The sequence below is a fragment of the Sylvia atricapilla genome, chromosome 24, assembly GCF_009819655.1.
Source record: "Sylvia atricapilla isolate bSylAtr1 chromosome 24, bSylAtr1.pri, whole genome shotgun sequence".
NCBI lineage: Eukaryota > Metazoa > Chordata > Aves > Passeriformes > Sylviidae > Sylvia > Sylvia atricapilla.
The window spans coordinates 1928083-1942449 of NC_089163.1; the positions used below are offsets into that span (position 1 = coordinate 1928083).

At 54.0% G+C, this 14367-nt stretch overlaps 2 protein-coding genes across 2 annotated transcripts in view; both read right to left on the reverse strand.

The window, feature by feature from the left end:
- The window catches only part of TINAGL1 (tubulointerstitial nephritis antigen like 1), a 205568-nt gene that overhangs the window by 7161 nt on the left and 184040 nt on the right, over positions 1 to 14367 (reverse strand). The window lies entirely within an intron of this gene.
- TMEM39B (transmembrane protein 39B) lies at positions 1264 to 10043 on the reverse strand. The gene is made up of 9 exons (XM_066335099.1): positions 10028 to 10043; positions 8372 to 8557; positions 6049 to 6268; positions 5725 to 5808; positions 4889 to 5043; positions 3484 to 3820; positions 2559 to 2746; positions 1898 to 2018; positions 1264 to 1704 (listed from the first exon to the last, which is right to left on the reverse strand). Exons 2-9 carry the CDS (start codon positions 8497 to 8499, stop codon positions 1468 to 1470), a joined length of 1470 nt encoding a protein of 489 aa, XP_066191196.1. The 5' UTR covers positions 8500 to 8557; positions 10028 to 10043; the 3' UTR covers positions 1264 to 1467.

Consider the following 14367-nt stretch of genomic DNA (forward strand, 5'->3'; position numbering starts at 1 on the left):
AGCCTTCGCTGCTCCTTTCCCCTCCTCCTCCTCCTCCTCGCCCTTCGCCCCGCTGACAAACGGCCGCGGCTTCGCTCCGGTGCCCTTTGGTCCCGCCGTGTCCCCGCCGTGTCCCCGCCGCCCCTCGGGGCTCTGCCGGGCACCGACCGCCCCTTTCCCGTCCCCGGTGTCACGGATGATGCTGCTGCCGGTCCCGGTCGTGTCCCGGTGCCAGTCCCGGTCCCAGTCCGGGTCCCGGGTCCCCGGACCCGCTGCGGTGTTCCGTCTCCGCTTTCAGCGGCGGTAATTCCCGGCGTGGTCGGCGCTGAACCGGGAGAGGTGTCGGAACCGGGACCGGGATCGGAACCGGGATCAGGATTGGGATAGGGATTTGGATTAGGATGGGGATGGGAATCGGGACCGGGACCTGGATGAGGACCTGGATCACGGTCGGGACCGGGACCGGGACCCAGATACCCCCGGGACCGGGATCAGAGTCGGGATCGGGATGGGGACAGGGGTCGGGATGGGACCGGGATGGGACCGGGATCAGGACCGGGATAAGGACCGGGAGCGCGTGCCGGGCGCCCCCTGGCGGCCGCGGGGGGCTGCCGGAACAAAGGCCGGAGCCGGGACCCCCGAACCCTTTTGGGACCCCCCGGGACCCCCTTTAGCACCCCCAGAACCCTTTTGGGATCCCCCAGGACCCTCCCGCGGGCAGGAGGAGCCCCGAGCCCCCGCAAGGGGCGCTGCCCCCGGCCGGGGCACTGGGGGATGCGCTGCGTCCCTTCCTCCTCCTCCTCCTCCTCCTCCTCCTCCTCCTCCTCCTCCTCCTCCTCCTCCTCCTCCCCCGGCCCTGGGGCAGGTTGGGCAGGAGGGGCTCGGGGGGAGCACCCGACCTGCGGGTAAAGGAGCAAAGGGGAGCGGCCGGGGGTCCCCCAAAGCCCCTCAGCTCCCCCCGTGTCCCCTCAGAGCAGCGCAGTGCCAGCCGCGGGCTGCAGCAGTTGGGGCTCAGCAATTGGAAAAAAAAAAACAAACAAATCACCATTTTAGAGAAATAACACCACCTTTTCCTACACGGGGCACGGGGAGGGGGCACAGGAGCTCCTGGGGACCCCCAGAATGAGGGTTCAGCCCCTCCTAAAGGAACCCCAACTCTTCACCTTCCTCCTCCCACCGCAGCCCTGTCAAACCTCAGCACCACCAAACCAACCCCTCCTCACACCCAAACAGCAGCCAGCCTTTCGGTGGAGGTCAATTCAAACAACAAACACACAAACCAACTTGTCGGGAGTAAAAAAATATGTTTTTTTTTTCTTCTTCTTCTCTCTCTCTTTCCTTTTTTTTAATTACATCAGTTATCAAAGAAAACGACGACGACGACGACGACAACCAAAAAAAGCAGTGGTAACAAAAATACAAAGCTCTGAGGGTTTCTCGTTTTTTTTGTTTGTTCTGTAACAGGCTGAGAGCATCAGTGCAATAGTTTTAATTTAACTTCTGCTCTGAGTCCCTGCTGGCAGCATAGGAGTAGGCTTTGCCCAGCACCAGGCGGTCCCGCAGCAGCTTGAAGAAGGCGTAGTAATTGCTGAAGAGGATCAGAGCCAGGGAGATGGTCTGGTGCCACTTCTCGGAGGAGATCAGCGAGTAGAGCTGGTAGAAGATGACAGCTCCTTCCAGCAGGATCAGGATGTTGAGGATTCGCAGTGGTTTGCTGAAAAAGAACTGTGGGAGAGCGGGGTGAGGCACCGGGAGGGAGGTGGGGCCTCTGGGGGAGGATCCCTCAGGATCTGGATGGGATCTCTGAAGCCCAGGAACTCCCCCACCCTGGGCTCCATCAGCCTGCAGTGTCCAGGCCAGCAGCAGCCTGATCCTGCTGTGTTTTCCCTGCTCCCAGGAAGGAGAGGGAAGAGCTTACGTGGAATCGGAAGTGGGAGACGTCCGAGGGCACGGCCACGTTGTAGTGACCCACGGCCTTGTAGACGTTCTTGCTGTGCTTCACCAGCACCCCCTGAGGCCACATGCACTCCTCAGTCCACCTGCAGGCAACAGCAAAACCCTTAACCTCACCTCAGGGACCAAGAGATCCCTTAGCCCCACCTGGAGGGTGCAAGAGATCCCTAAATTCCACCTGCGGGGACCAAGAGATTCCTCAATCCCACCTGCAGGAACAACAGATTCCTTAATCCCACCTGCAGGGGACAGCAAAACCCTCAATCCCACCTGCAGGGAGCAAGAGAATCCTTAATCCAACCTGCAGGAACCAAGAGATTCCTCAATCCCACCTGCCCTGGTTTTGCTGCCTGCCCAGCAGCAGTGAGGAGCACAGAATTCTGCTCCCCAGTTTGGACAGGAATTCTGCTCCCCAGTTTGGACAGAAATTCTGCTCCCCAGTTTGGACAGGAATTCTGCTCCCCACTCTGGAGTTGTCACCACAAGAGTGACAAACAGCAGGTAGCTGTGGGCACCCTGCCAAAACACCAGCCCTGCAGAACCTGTGCCAACAGCTTCTCTCTGCTTTACTGAGCTCCTCACCCACCCAGCCAGCAAAACCACAACTCCAGCAGAGAATTCCTTACTGATGCTGCAGCACGTTGGAGCAGAGGGCCGGGTCCACCTTCTGCCAGCAGCCCAGGTGTGCAGCAGCTTTGTGCAGCAGGTCGCAGTAACGTGCAGGGAGCAGGTACTGCATGAGGATCACCGAGGTGCTGATGGAAACCAGCAGGAAGAGCTCACAGGACCAGCGTTTGTCGTAGTACTGAGTGTTCTGGGGGGACAGGAAGGTGGAGAGTGTTTGGGATGCTGTGGGACAGGTTTGGGCAGCCTCAGCTGCCGAGGTGTGAGCACAAAGCAGTGTTTGGTGAAGGGAGTGGAGCTGTGGATCCTGAGTGGAAAAGGAGAGCTCATGTGGGGTGGGATTTGGAGAATTCCTGTGGAGTATTTGTGCCATCATCACCCAAAGCAGGCAGCTCCTGATGATCCCTGGGGACAGGGCCAGCCTCAGCCTGAGATCCATTCCACAGAATCACAAATCACAGAATGTGCAGGCTGGAAGAGACCTCCAGGATCATCCACCCCAGCCCCAACACCTCAGCTAACCCCTGGCCCCAGTGCCACATCCAGTCTGCTTCAAACACCCCCAGGGATGGGGACTCCACCTCCTCCCCGGGCAGACCATTCCAGTCCTTTATCACCCTTTCTGTAAAATCCTTTTCCCTGATACCCAACCTGTATTTCCCTTGGCCCAGCCTGAGGCTGTGTCCTCTCGTTGTGTCAGTGCTGCTGGAGAAAGAGCCCAGCCCCAGCTGAGCACAGCCACCTTTCAGGGGCTTGTGGAGAGTGCTCAGGTCACCCCTGAGTCTCCTTTTCTCCAGGACAAACACCCCCAGCTCCCGCAGATTCCTCATCTCCCACCAGACATTCAGAATCCCACCAGCACAAGGACACACTGCCCTCTCTCCCTGTGCCACCACACCCCAGTGTCACCTCCCAGGCAGGCCTCACCTTGACAAACCACACAGGCACAAAGGCCACGTAGTAGGCACTGAGCATGGAGCTCACCAGCACCTCCTTCATGCGCCAGTTGAAGTCCATCTTCAGGAATTCCACCTCGTTGCGGATCAGGTCCGGGGAGAGGCAGCAGGCGTGGCTGGGCATGGCCTCCATCCCGTACATCTGCCTCGTGTGCTGCTTCCAGGTCTCCTTGAGCACTGTCAGGTAGTCCCTGCCCCTGGCTGTCACCTCCCCCGTGTCCCTGGGGCCAATGTTGGCCACCTGGGCCAAGAGCCCGGCCTTCCGAAAGTCACAGTTCAGCTGGAGGAAGGGGATGTACATCCCAAACCTGGAAAAGCACAGAGCTCAGGGGCTGCATCCCCATCCCATCCATCCCATCCCATCCCTTCCCATCCCATCCATCCCATCCCATCCCATCCCATCCCATCCCATCCATCCCATCCCATCCCTTCCCATCCCTTCCCATCCCTTCCCATCCCATCCCATCCCATCCCATCCCACCCCATCCCTTCCCATCCCTTCCCATCCCATCCCATCCCATCCCATCCCATCCCTTCCCATCCCTTCCCATCCCATCCCATCCCATCCCATCCATCCCATCCCATCCCCAATTTCCCCCTGGGGTTTGGAGCTGGAGGAATTCAAGGCTTGGAGCAACCTGGGATAGTGGAAGGTGTCCCTGGCACTGCTGGATGAGCTTTAAGGTGTCCCCTCCACAACCCAAACCAGTCTGGGATTCCATAATTCCACAGGGAAACTCCCCAAAAAAGCTCCATTATTCCAAAGGGAGACTCCCAAAAAGAGCTCCATGATTCCACAAGGAAACTCCCAAAAGAGCTCCATTATTCCAAAGGGAAACTCCCCAAAAGAGCTCTGAGCTCAAACACAGGCAGCAAATCTCTGGATGTTTCTTCCCACAGCAAATCTCAGTGGATGTTTTTTCCTGCAGCAAATCCCTGTGGATGTTTCCTCCTGCACCTACGTGGGAGGTAGGAGCTGTTTCCACTCCAAATATTTCCTTTTGACAGGTAACAAAAAGCCAGGAGCTGTCTGAATCCCTCCACCTGCCACAGGAGCCCAGGAACAAAGGGAGAACAAAGCCCTGAATTCTGTGAGCACCACGGGGAAAACCCACAATCCCATCCAGCAGACACCAGCAGCAATAATGAGCAATAATTAACGCTCACATCAAGCTGGAGGAGGGCTCAGTGTCACAGATGAGCCTTGCCACCACGGAATGTGACACAGCAGGAGGAAGAGGTGCACCATAAACACTGTGTCCATGGACAGGGACACTTCCCACCAGCTCAGGCTGCTCCGAACCTTGGAGACTCCCAGCTCAGAAGGCCACAAGGAGCCTCCCCCTGGATTTGGGGTGGGTGCCAGGGGTACTCACGGGTAGCACAGGAACAGGAGGTTGAGGAAGGAGTAGGTCCTGAAGAGGTGGATGATGGAGCGACACAAACTCCAGCCCGTGCCCGTGAGCACGGCGAAGCGAGTCACCACCAGGAAGATGGAGCGTGGCAGGGAGACTTTGCCACTCTGGGAAGCCTGTGGGGCACAGGAGGGAAGTTTGGCACAGCTGGGCATTCCCTCTGCTTCCAGGAGAAAGCTCAGTGTGGGTTTATGTAGGATTGATTTATGTAAAATCAATTTACAGAAATGATTTATGTAAAAAAACCCCAAAACGATTTATGTAAAATCGCAGCTAGGAAGGAAGTGCCAGTGATGACACCAGGATAGATTTCTGTGGAATCTGGGCTCTCCAAAACCTTTGGAATCTGGGCTTCATTCCTCATTTTGGGCTCTCCAAACCCTCTGGAATGTGGGCTTTATTCCTCAGGGAGTGAGGAGAGTTTCTGGTTAAGGTCTGGTAGTCACCAGTGCCCAGCAAACTGCCCTGGCACTGCTCACCATGGGATATCTGCACAGAGAGCATCCCTGGGGAAAGCTGGAGAGATGGAGAGAGCAGGAAAAGAGCCAAAGGGAGGAGGGAATGCCACTCAGTGGGACTCAGTCACAGCCAGTGTGGCTGAGACAGAAATTCAGTCAGAGAAGGACAGAGACACCAGGGGCTGGTCTGTGAAGCTCAGTTCTGCTCTCTGCTCCTCCCACTGGAACCCACGCCTGGGATCCTGACCTGGGAATATCACAGGGGCCTCAGGGAGGGATGGAGGAGTTTGGAATGGCAAAAGGGACACAGATGTGCTGGCAGGACAGCTCTGACTTTACCTCCTTGACCACAGCCCCGATGAGGCGCCGTGCCAGGACGATGGTGGTCACCGTCAGCACGTTGAAGTCGATGAGGTGAAAGTTCTGTGGGGACAAACCCAGAGTTATCCCACTTCCATCAGCAGCAGGGAGAAAAACAGCCCCACATCATTCTCTTCTCCTTGGGCTCTCTCCCAAGAGAACACCAAGCAAACAACCAGAGCCCAAAACGTGGGGAACACGAGTGGCAGGAGCAAACCCCTCAGTGGCAGGCTCAGGTGCAGTTTTGACCCACCACCACCTCTAAAAGTCGACATTCAGTGATCCAGCAGCTCTGGAGCTTACCAGGGACGTGTGAGAAGGAGGGTGGGAGGGTGGATACCACCACACAGTCTTGTAGATGTTGATGTAGTGGACGAAGAGGGCGACCAGGTGGCAGAAGAAGAGCTGCAGCTCGAAGAGCACGCTCCTCTCCACGGGCAGCTCGGGGATCTTGCAGTGCCGCAGGGGAACCACGGTCTGAGCTGCCAGAGGGGGGCTGGACAGCCCTGTCCCTGAGCCACTCCTGCCAGGGGAAGCCAAAGGCCAGGGGTGAACAGGGGAACCTCCTCCAGCTCCCCTCCACGCGGGAATTCGAGGCACAGAAACTTCTCAAAACCTTGCGCCTGTAACAGGCTCCGGGTTTGAAATGAACCTGAGGTGGTGGGAAAAGCTTCTGTAGCAGCAAAGTGGGTTTGTAGTTTAAGAGGAAACGTGTTAAGTTAGACAGCAGAAGGTTTTGAAGCTTAGATATAGAACTAGTTGTAAAACTAAGAAGTTTTGAAGTGTAGTAATATAGAGTTGTGTGTCGTGGTAAGACAGTTTAATTAGCCCTTGGTGTGACAGTTAAATCAATATGTGTGGCAGTAGTTTGTTGGCTAATAAACCTTTAAAACCCCTGGTAACTCGTGGCCCTGTGACCACTGACTACTGACCTCTGCATTTATTCTGCAGCAATAAATCCTGCTGTAAACCTGAAGTGGTCCTGTCTGTACCAACAATCCCAATACCCCACAGGTCTGGGAGTGATTGGGAAACTCCAGCCATCAGCAGCTGGCACAAAACCACAAATTTCAGGCAGGTTTGTGTGATTTCAGCAGGGATTTGCCCACACAAATGGACCCAGGACATTTGATCTCAAACCCAGGGCTGTGCTGCGCTGCTCAGTGGCTCTCTTAATTAATTGGAAGCTTTCAGAGCTCGGGTTGGTGTTTACACATCTGAGAGTGCTTGAACATGAAAGGCAGAGCAATTCACACACAAGCCTTTGCTCATTCTTCACCTTCTGTTCACCTGAGGAGGAAAAACGAGTTTAGCCAGAGGTGCCTCCTCCTGTGTGAGCCTGCACAGGGTCCCAGAGTGATCCTCTGCACCAAGGGGAATTAATCTCTCCCAGAATGAGCTCTGCAACCCCTAAACGACACCAGGCAGAGCAATCTGGGTGTGGGCCTCCGAGGGCAGAGCACAAAGTGCCACTGCAAATCCCCAGATGAAATCCCAGTGGTGGGGTGTGGCCGTGGAGGCTGTGGTTTAAAACTGGAGATGGAGAACCTGAAACTGGAGATGGAAAACCTCAAACTGGAGATGGAAAACCTCAAACTGGAGATGGAAAACCTCAAACTGGAGATGGAAAACCTCAAACTGGAGATGGAAAACCTAAAACAGGAGGTGGAGAACCTAAAATCAGGCTGTGAGTGAGGTGGAAGCCTGAGGAGCCTGAGCTGTCTCTGAAATGCCCACATTGCCAAACTCATTTTTAAGGTCAGGGAATGGGATGAGCTTTAGGATCAGGGAATGGGATGAGGTTTAAGGATCAAAGAATGATCTTAATTAGCTTTAAGGTCAGGGAATGGGACAAGGTTTAAGGTCAGGGAATGGGATGAGGTTTAAGATCAAGGAATGGGATGAGCTTTAAGGCTGAGGAATGGGATGAATTTTAAGATCAGGGAATGGGATGAGCTCCAAGGTCAAAGAATGAGACAAGCTTTGAGACCAAGGAATGGGACCAGTTTTAAGGCTGGGGAAAGGGACAAGCTCCAAGGTCAGGAAATGGGATGAGCTTTAGGATCAGGGAACAGGATGAGGTTTAAGGATCAAAGAATGATCTTAATTAGCTTTAAGATCAGGGAATGAGACAAGGTTTAGGGTTGGGGAATGGGACAAGGTTTAAGATCAGGGAATGGGATGAGCTTTAGGGTCAGGGAACGGGACAAGATTTAAGATCGGGGAATGGGATGAGGTTTAAAATCAGGGAATGGGATGAGCTTTAGGGCCAGGGAATGGGACAAGCTCCATGGTCAGGGAATGAGCTTTAAGACCAAGGAAGGGATGAGCTCCAAGATCAGGGAATGGGATGAGCCTTAGGGTCAGGGAATGAGATGAGCTTTAGGGTCAGGGAATGGGATGAGCCTTAGGGTCAGGGAATGGGAGGAGCTTTAAGACCAAGGAATGGGACTAGCTCCAAGGTCAGGGAACGGGATGAGCCTTAGGGTCAGAGAATAGGATGAGCTTTAAGACCAAGGAATGGGCCGAGCTTTAGGGCCAAGGAACACCTCTAACACCCAGGCACGATCCCGCAGGCCCTCCCCGCGCCCAGCAGCGCTGTCGCAGCCCCGGGGCGGGGCCGTACCTGGTCCGGGAGCGCACACCGGTGACGGAGGAGCCCGAGGCGTGTCCCGCGGCCCCGGCGGCTCCGGGCTCGCACAGCGGGCTCCGGCAGTAGGAGGTTCTGTTGGGTCCCCGCCGTCCCCCGGCCATCCCCGGGCCTTTGGGGGATTCCTGGCTGCTCACTGCGGGCTGCGCTCGGCCCTCACCACTGCACGGAGACAATGAGCGGGGATTCATTAGCATCTCTTAATTACCGGTTTATATGGAGCGTTTCACGCCTCTCCGTCACCAAATTTCTCCAGTTTTTGGGGTTTTTCCCCCCCCCGCCCCGTCTCCCACATTTCCCCAGGGAGCTGCAGCTTTGCTGAGGTGTTGGGAATTCATCGCTTCACCAGGAATTCCATCTGCAGCCCTGTGGTGCCATCCCTGTCTTCCCAGCTCAACAATCGCCCCCGAAAATAATTCAGAAATTTGGTCTCTGGGCTGGAATGGAAGGTTACAGCTGTTTAAAATGATTGTTTTATTTTTTGGCTCTTTGAAATGGGGGGAAAAACCAACACTTTTTTTTTGGGTGTTTGTTGTTTTTATGCTTTGATGGCACCCAGTTCAAAGGGGTCGGCCCAAATTCAGCTTTTCCAGTGCTTGTTTGTCACACAAAAAACCCATCCCGAGGTTTTTCAAGCTTTGTCTTGATCATGTTAACCTCAGGAGAACCCAAAAAAGTGACAAAAAAACCCCATTTCCAAGTGAAATCTGAGCCGTGAGGGGAGCTCAGCGCAGATCAATGTCTGCACATTCCTTTCCCTGGCCGATCATTTCCAGCTCGCACCGCGCTTTGAAATTCGCATCTGGAGCAACAAAAGATGTGCTGAAGGTTTAGAAACGGATCTCAAAGGAGTTTTAAAGCTGATGCTGAGCTCGGGAGTTCTCCAAAAAACCTCATCCCGGAGCTGGATCTTGAGGGAGCCGCTGGTTTTGGGAGCTCCAGGAAGGCTCTGAAGGGCACACACTGGGGAAATTTGGGATCCACAGAGGTGTAGGAAAGAGCCACGAAGGCTCCAGGAGGGAAAAGGGAAATGTGAGGGCACAGTGGGAGCCCTAAAGAGAAATTTGGGGATAAAATTTGGGGTCAAAGGGGCTCTGGGGAGGTCGTAAAATGAAAATGTGGGAGCACAAGTTGGGGGGCTGCAGGAGAACACTGGGGGCCACAGAAGCTCCGCGAGAGCTGTGAGAGGGGAAATCCGGGGGCACAAAGCGGGGCTGCACAAAATCTGAGAGGGAATTTTGGAGGCACAAAAGCTGAGATGGAAATTTGAGGACACAAAAGCCGAGAGAGGCGCTCGGAGGGTCCCGCCGGGGGCTGCAGCGGGACCCTCGGGGGCTTTAAAAACCCGACTGGAGCACTCAGAACCCGCACGGGAGCTCCAGGGAAGGCTCCGAGGAGTCTCCCTGAGCATCCCCCGAGGCCGCGGGGCTCTGAGGGGCTCTGAGGGCTCCGGGTGAGGCCGCAGCGCGGGAGCCGCCCCCCTGACCGCGGCGGGGCGGAGCGAACCGCGGGGTTCTCCGGCGCTCCGCCCGCCGCCCGGGCCGCTCCCCTCCGGCTGTCGGGCGGCTTCCCTCCCGCCCGTTCCGCCCGTTCCCTCCCGGCCGCGTTGTCCCCGGGCCCGGCTCCCCTCACCCATGGCCGGCCGCCGCTCCGCCTGCGCTCAGCACAATATGGCGGGCGGGGCGCGACGGCGGCCGGCGCGGGACACGCTGCTGAGGGGCGCGAACGCGCACAGAGCCACGCCCCCTTCCCCGTAACCACGCCCCCTTTCCCCATAGCCACGCCCCCTTCCGGAACCACGCCCCCTTTGGCCACGCCCACCGGGGCCCCCACGGTGTCACCTCCCGGTGTCACCTCCCGATGTCCCCGCGTGGGAACGGGAGGAGTCACGGCCGCCAGCCACCCGTGAGTGCAGGGAATGAGGGATCCAGGCTCCTCCGCGCCGTGTTTCCGGGCGCTTTGATTCACCCAAATTAATTTTGGGTTTAATTTTTTTAATTTTTTTTTTTTTTTTTGCCCCTGATTTTTGGAGGTTTTTTGCGGGGGTTGATGCTTCGGCACAGATGGTTACACAAAGCTGAAAGCCAGTTCTGCCCGGGTTGGAGGAAAAAGCGGCCCTGGGATGAATGGACTTGGACAGAGCCAAACTTTGCTGCTTTTCTGGGTTTTTTTTTTTTTTTGGCTGCCCAGAGAGGTTTGGAGTGGCCATTCCTGGAGGTGTCCAAGGAATTAAATGACTGGTGAGGATGGAGATCACAGATCTGGAAGGGCTTTTCCAGCTTAAATTGATTCTGGGAATGTGCAAAACCATCAAAAATCAGGAGTGGCCAAACACCTGGTGTTTCAGAGAATCCTCTTAAAAGTACCAGGACATCCCTAAAAACCACAACCAGGCTAAAAAAAGGATCTGGAACGTGATAAATGAACCTTTTTTGGTCGTGTCTGGTTCCAAATTCCGCGGTAAAACGAACACCCTCCATCAGGAAACAGTTTCTATTTCACTTTTCCAACAGGCAGCTGGAGATCCAAGGGAGGCTCCAAACGCTCCCAAAAAAACCTGGCACATTCCCATTTCCCCTGAGAGGCTTTGAACCGATCCTGTGGAATCAGGAGATTCATCCCTCTTGGCAAAAGGAGCATGGAAAAAAAAAAACCCAAAAAACATTTCCCAGGAGAACATATGGAAGGTTGAGCTGAAGGGAAATGAAGGAATAATGGGACAATGGGGACACTGCCCAAGCTGCAGGAATGAATTCATTCCTCCTCCTCAGCAGCTGAGGTGTTGGGAGGTTGATCCCTCGAGGAGAAATTCCCTGGTTTCCTCCCCAAAAGCTGCAGATGGAGAATTCCCTGATGCTCCCTCCTCCTCTGGCTGCTGGAATCATCCTGAAGCCAAATTTGGCTTTGGGAGAGCAGCAGGAAGGGGTTAAGGAAGGGAAAAAAATAAAAATCAAAATGCACATTTCCAGCTGTTCCTCTTGGCTCTGCTCGTGGCAGATGCTCTGATAGGAATTTCAAATTTGTTCTGTGAAAAAAAAGAAAAAAAAAAAAAAAAGAAACATCTGGATGGGGAATGCAGCTGTGCTCCCCCAAGCTGGAATTTTGGAGGGGATGATGTATTGAGGTAAAAAAGATCAAACCACTGTGCTCTCAGTGAGGCTGAAGGATTAAAAAAAAAAACAACTCCCAGAAAAAGCTGTGAAATTCCCATCCCTGGAGCAGCTTTAAGGCCCCTCCCAGCCCAAAGCATTCCCTGAATCCAGGATTCCACAGAATGAAACTCGGAGCCAGTGGCTTTATTGAAATAATGCAAAGAGAAGGTGGAAAAGGAAAGGGCACAGGATGAGGCTCTCCCCAGGAAAATGCTGGGGATACCTCTGGAATTCCAGCTGGAGCCTTTTCCTCCCCTTCACTCCCCACTAAGGACAAAATGCAGCTTTGGGGCAGCTCCCAGGCTGAGGCTGTACACCCCAGGGCTGCACTGGAGGCTGGAAAAGTTGTTCCCACTTAAAACTCGATGGGAACGCTGAGGAGGATGTTCCCAGAGCCAAGTTTCTCCTGACAAAAGCAGCTTTTTGCTGGGAAACATTTCCAGAGAGGAGCCATGAACAGAGCCAAGAACAATGAGATTTTTGGTTGGTTTCTTTTTTTTTTTCTCTGGGTTGGGGATATTCCCCCCAAAAAATCCTACAAATGACAAGATGTGGATGAAGCCTTTGGGCAAACAGGGAGAGGGAAAAGATCCCTGGCACTTGGGAGCAGAATTCCAGCAGCAAAGGGAAGGTTCTGCAGGTTCCTGAGGTGACTCAGACTCCCAGGGAATCTCCCAAATCCCCGGAATGTCTGGCTAATTCCAGCATCTCTGAGAGGCACATCCGATGCTCAGGGGGTTATTTTAGGATCTCAAACGAGCTCTGGCAAGCTCCAGGGCTAAAAAATCTGCCTGGAAAAGGGGCTGGGAGAGGGAGGGAAGGAGAGAAAGAGCTGTCTGATCCAAGGAATGTTTGTACAACACCCTCAGCACATCCAGTTATTTCGAGGAATTCACATTTCCATCCTGCTGTAACATCTGAGGCTTTCCCATCCACATCCCACAAAAAAAAAAAAAAACCCTCAACAAAAAACCCAAAAATAATCCCCCCAAAAAACCCCAAAACCAAAAATAACCCCCCAAAACCAAAAATAACCCCCCAAAAACCCCTCAAAACCAAGCAAGGCACGAGCTGGGTTATTCCAAAGGCAGCATCCCAAGATCCATTTGGGAACAAAGTGCATCCTAAGGGATGATCTCTAGCCAATCTTTTCCACTGGATCTAAAAGCTGGGCCTATGAGGAGAGAAATGGCAAAGATTGGTGCATTGGCACAGAAATTGATGTCCCACTTGGATTGGATAAGCAGCCTGTGATCATTTATTTCCCTCCTGGCAGGATTTAATTGTCCAGTGCAGGAATTCAGGGTGAGCTCCCTGCTGCTGCATTCCCACAAATTGGCTTTTCCCTGTCCCTGGTGCTCCTGAGGTAAGAGGAGCTCGTTTAGGAGCTTTTTAATTCCCCATCAAATGAGATTTGTACTTTTATTTCCTGTGCTCAGCTTGGATTTGGGCTTTTCCAGCATTTCCAGGGTGGGATCTGGACAAAACTCCTTTGTGAGTTTTATTTCTGGGGCTCAGATTCCCAGGGGTCTCAGGGGAAGCATTTTGCTGTTCCCAAAGGAATCCCACGAGGAGGGAATTGTGTCCTTGCTGATGGGATCAGCCCCCGGGCACTCAGCAGAGGGGTTTTTTAGGGAAACATCTCCTCTGTGCCATCCCAGGCCAGCCTGGAGCAGTCTGGGCTGGGGGAAGGAATCCCTGCCCACGGGAACGGGCTGAGATTTGAGGCTGCCCCGACCCCAAACCACCCTGGGCTTCTGGGATGGATCCCAGCACCACTGAGGGACATTCCCTGGCAGGATCCCAGAAAAACCAACCCCAGCAGCCACATCCCAGTGCAGAGCCCAGGGGGGAGCAGTGGAAAGGGTGGAAGTGGCCAGGGTTAAAGATCTGCAGCCTGGAATTCTACTGGATTATGGGAACCTCTGAGCCATTCCCAGAGATTGTGAACTCCTGGGACATTCCCAGAGATTGGGAATTCCTTAACCATTCCCAGAGATTGGGAATTCCTGAATTATTCCCAGAAATTGGGAACCCCTGAGCCATTCCCAGAGATTGGGAATCCCTGAGCCATTCCCAGAGATTGGGAATCCCTGAGCCATTCCCAGAGATTGGGAATTCCTGAATTATTCCCAGAAATTGGGAACCCCTGAGCCATTCCCAGAGATTGGGAATTCCTGAATTATTCCCAGAAATTGGGAACCCCTGAGCCATTCCCAGAGATTGGGAATTCCTGAATTATTCCCAGAAATTGGGAACCCCTGAGCCATTCCCAGAGATTGGGAATTCCTGAATTATTCCCAGAAATTGGGAACCCCTGAGCCATTCCCAGAGATTGGGAACTCCATCCCCAAACCCTGCTCTGCTCCTGGGTAACAAATCCCAAAGTTTGGGAAGCACAGAACCTTTAAAGGCTCGCTGTGATTCCAAGCAACCCCTGCTCACAAATCCCAGCTCCAAGGCATGGATTTCATCCCAAAAATCCCATAAAATCCCCCAAAAACCTCCCCTCAGGAGCCTCCTCCACGCTGTAACCTCTGCCAGAGCAGCAGCTTCCACTTTTTTTGGGTGGTTTTTTTTTTTTTTTTTTTTTTTTGTTTGGATCCAAAGAAAAATTCGAATTTAGCAGCTCAGATGGTGCCACCCCCACGTTGGGAACTCGATGGGTAAAAAGGCCCCAAAACTCACCCAGTTGGTGCTGGTCCTGCTCTTCCTCCTCCTCCTCCTCCTCCTCACCCCGCTGAGTCACAGCCCCAAATTCCTGCAAATGAAAAGGGAAAAAAAAAACAAACCAAAAAAAAAAAAAAATCGTGAGGATCC

Coding starts and splice junctions, on each gene's coding strand:
- TMEM39B (XM_066335099.1), bottom strand. CDS start 8,499: ATGGCCGGGGGACGGCGGGGACCCAACAGAACCTCCTACTGCCGGAGC. Junction 6,269..8,371: donor GGTGTGCGCTCCCGGACCAG/GTACGGCCCCGC, acceptor TTCCCCTGGCAG/GAGTGGCTCAGGGACAGGGC. Junction 3,821..4,888: donor CTCCTGTTCCTGTGCTACCC/GTGAGTACCCCT, acceptor GTGCTTTTCCAG/GTTTGGGATGTACATCCCCT.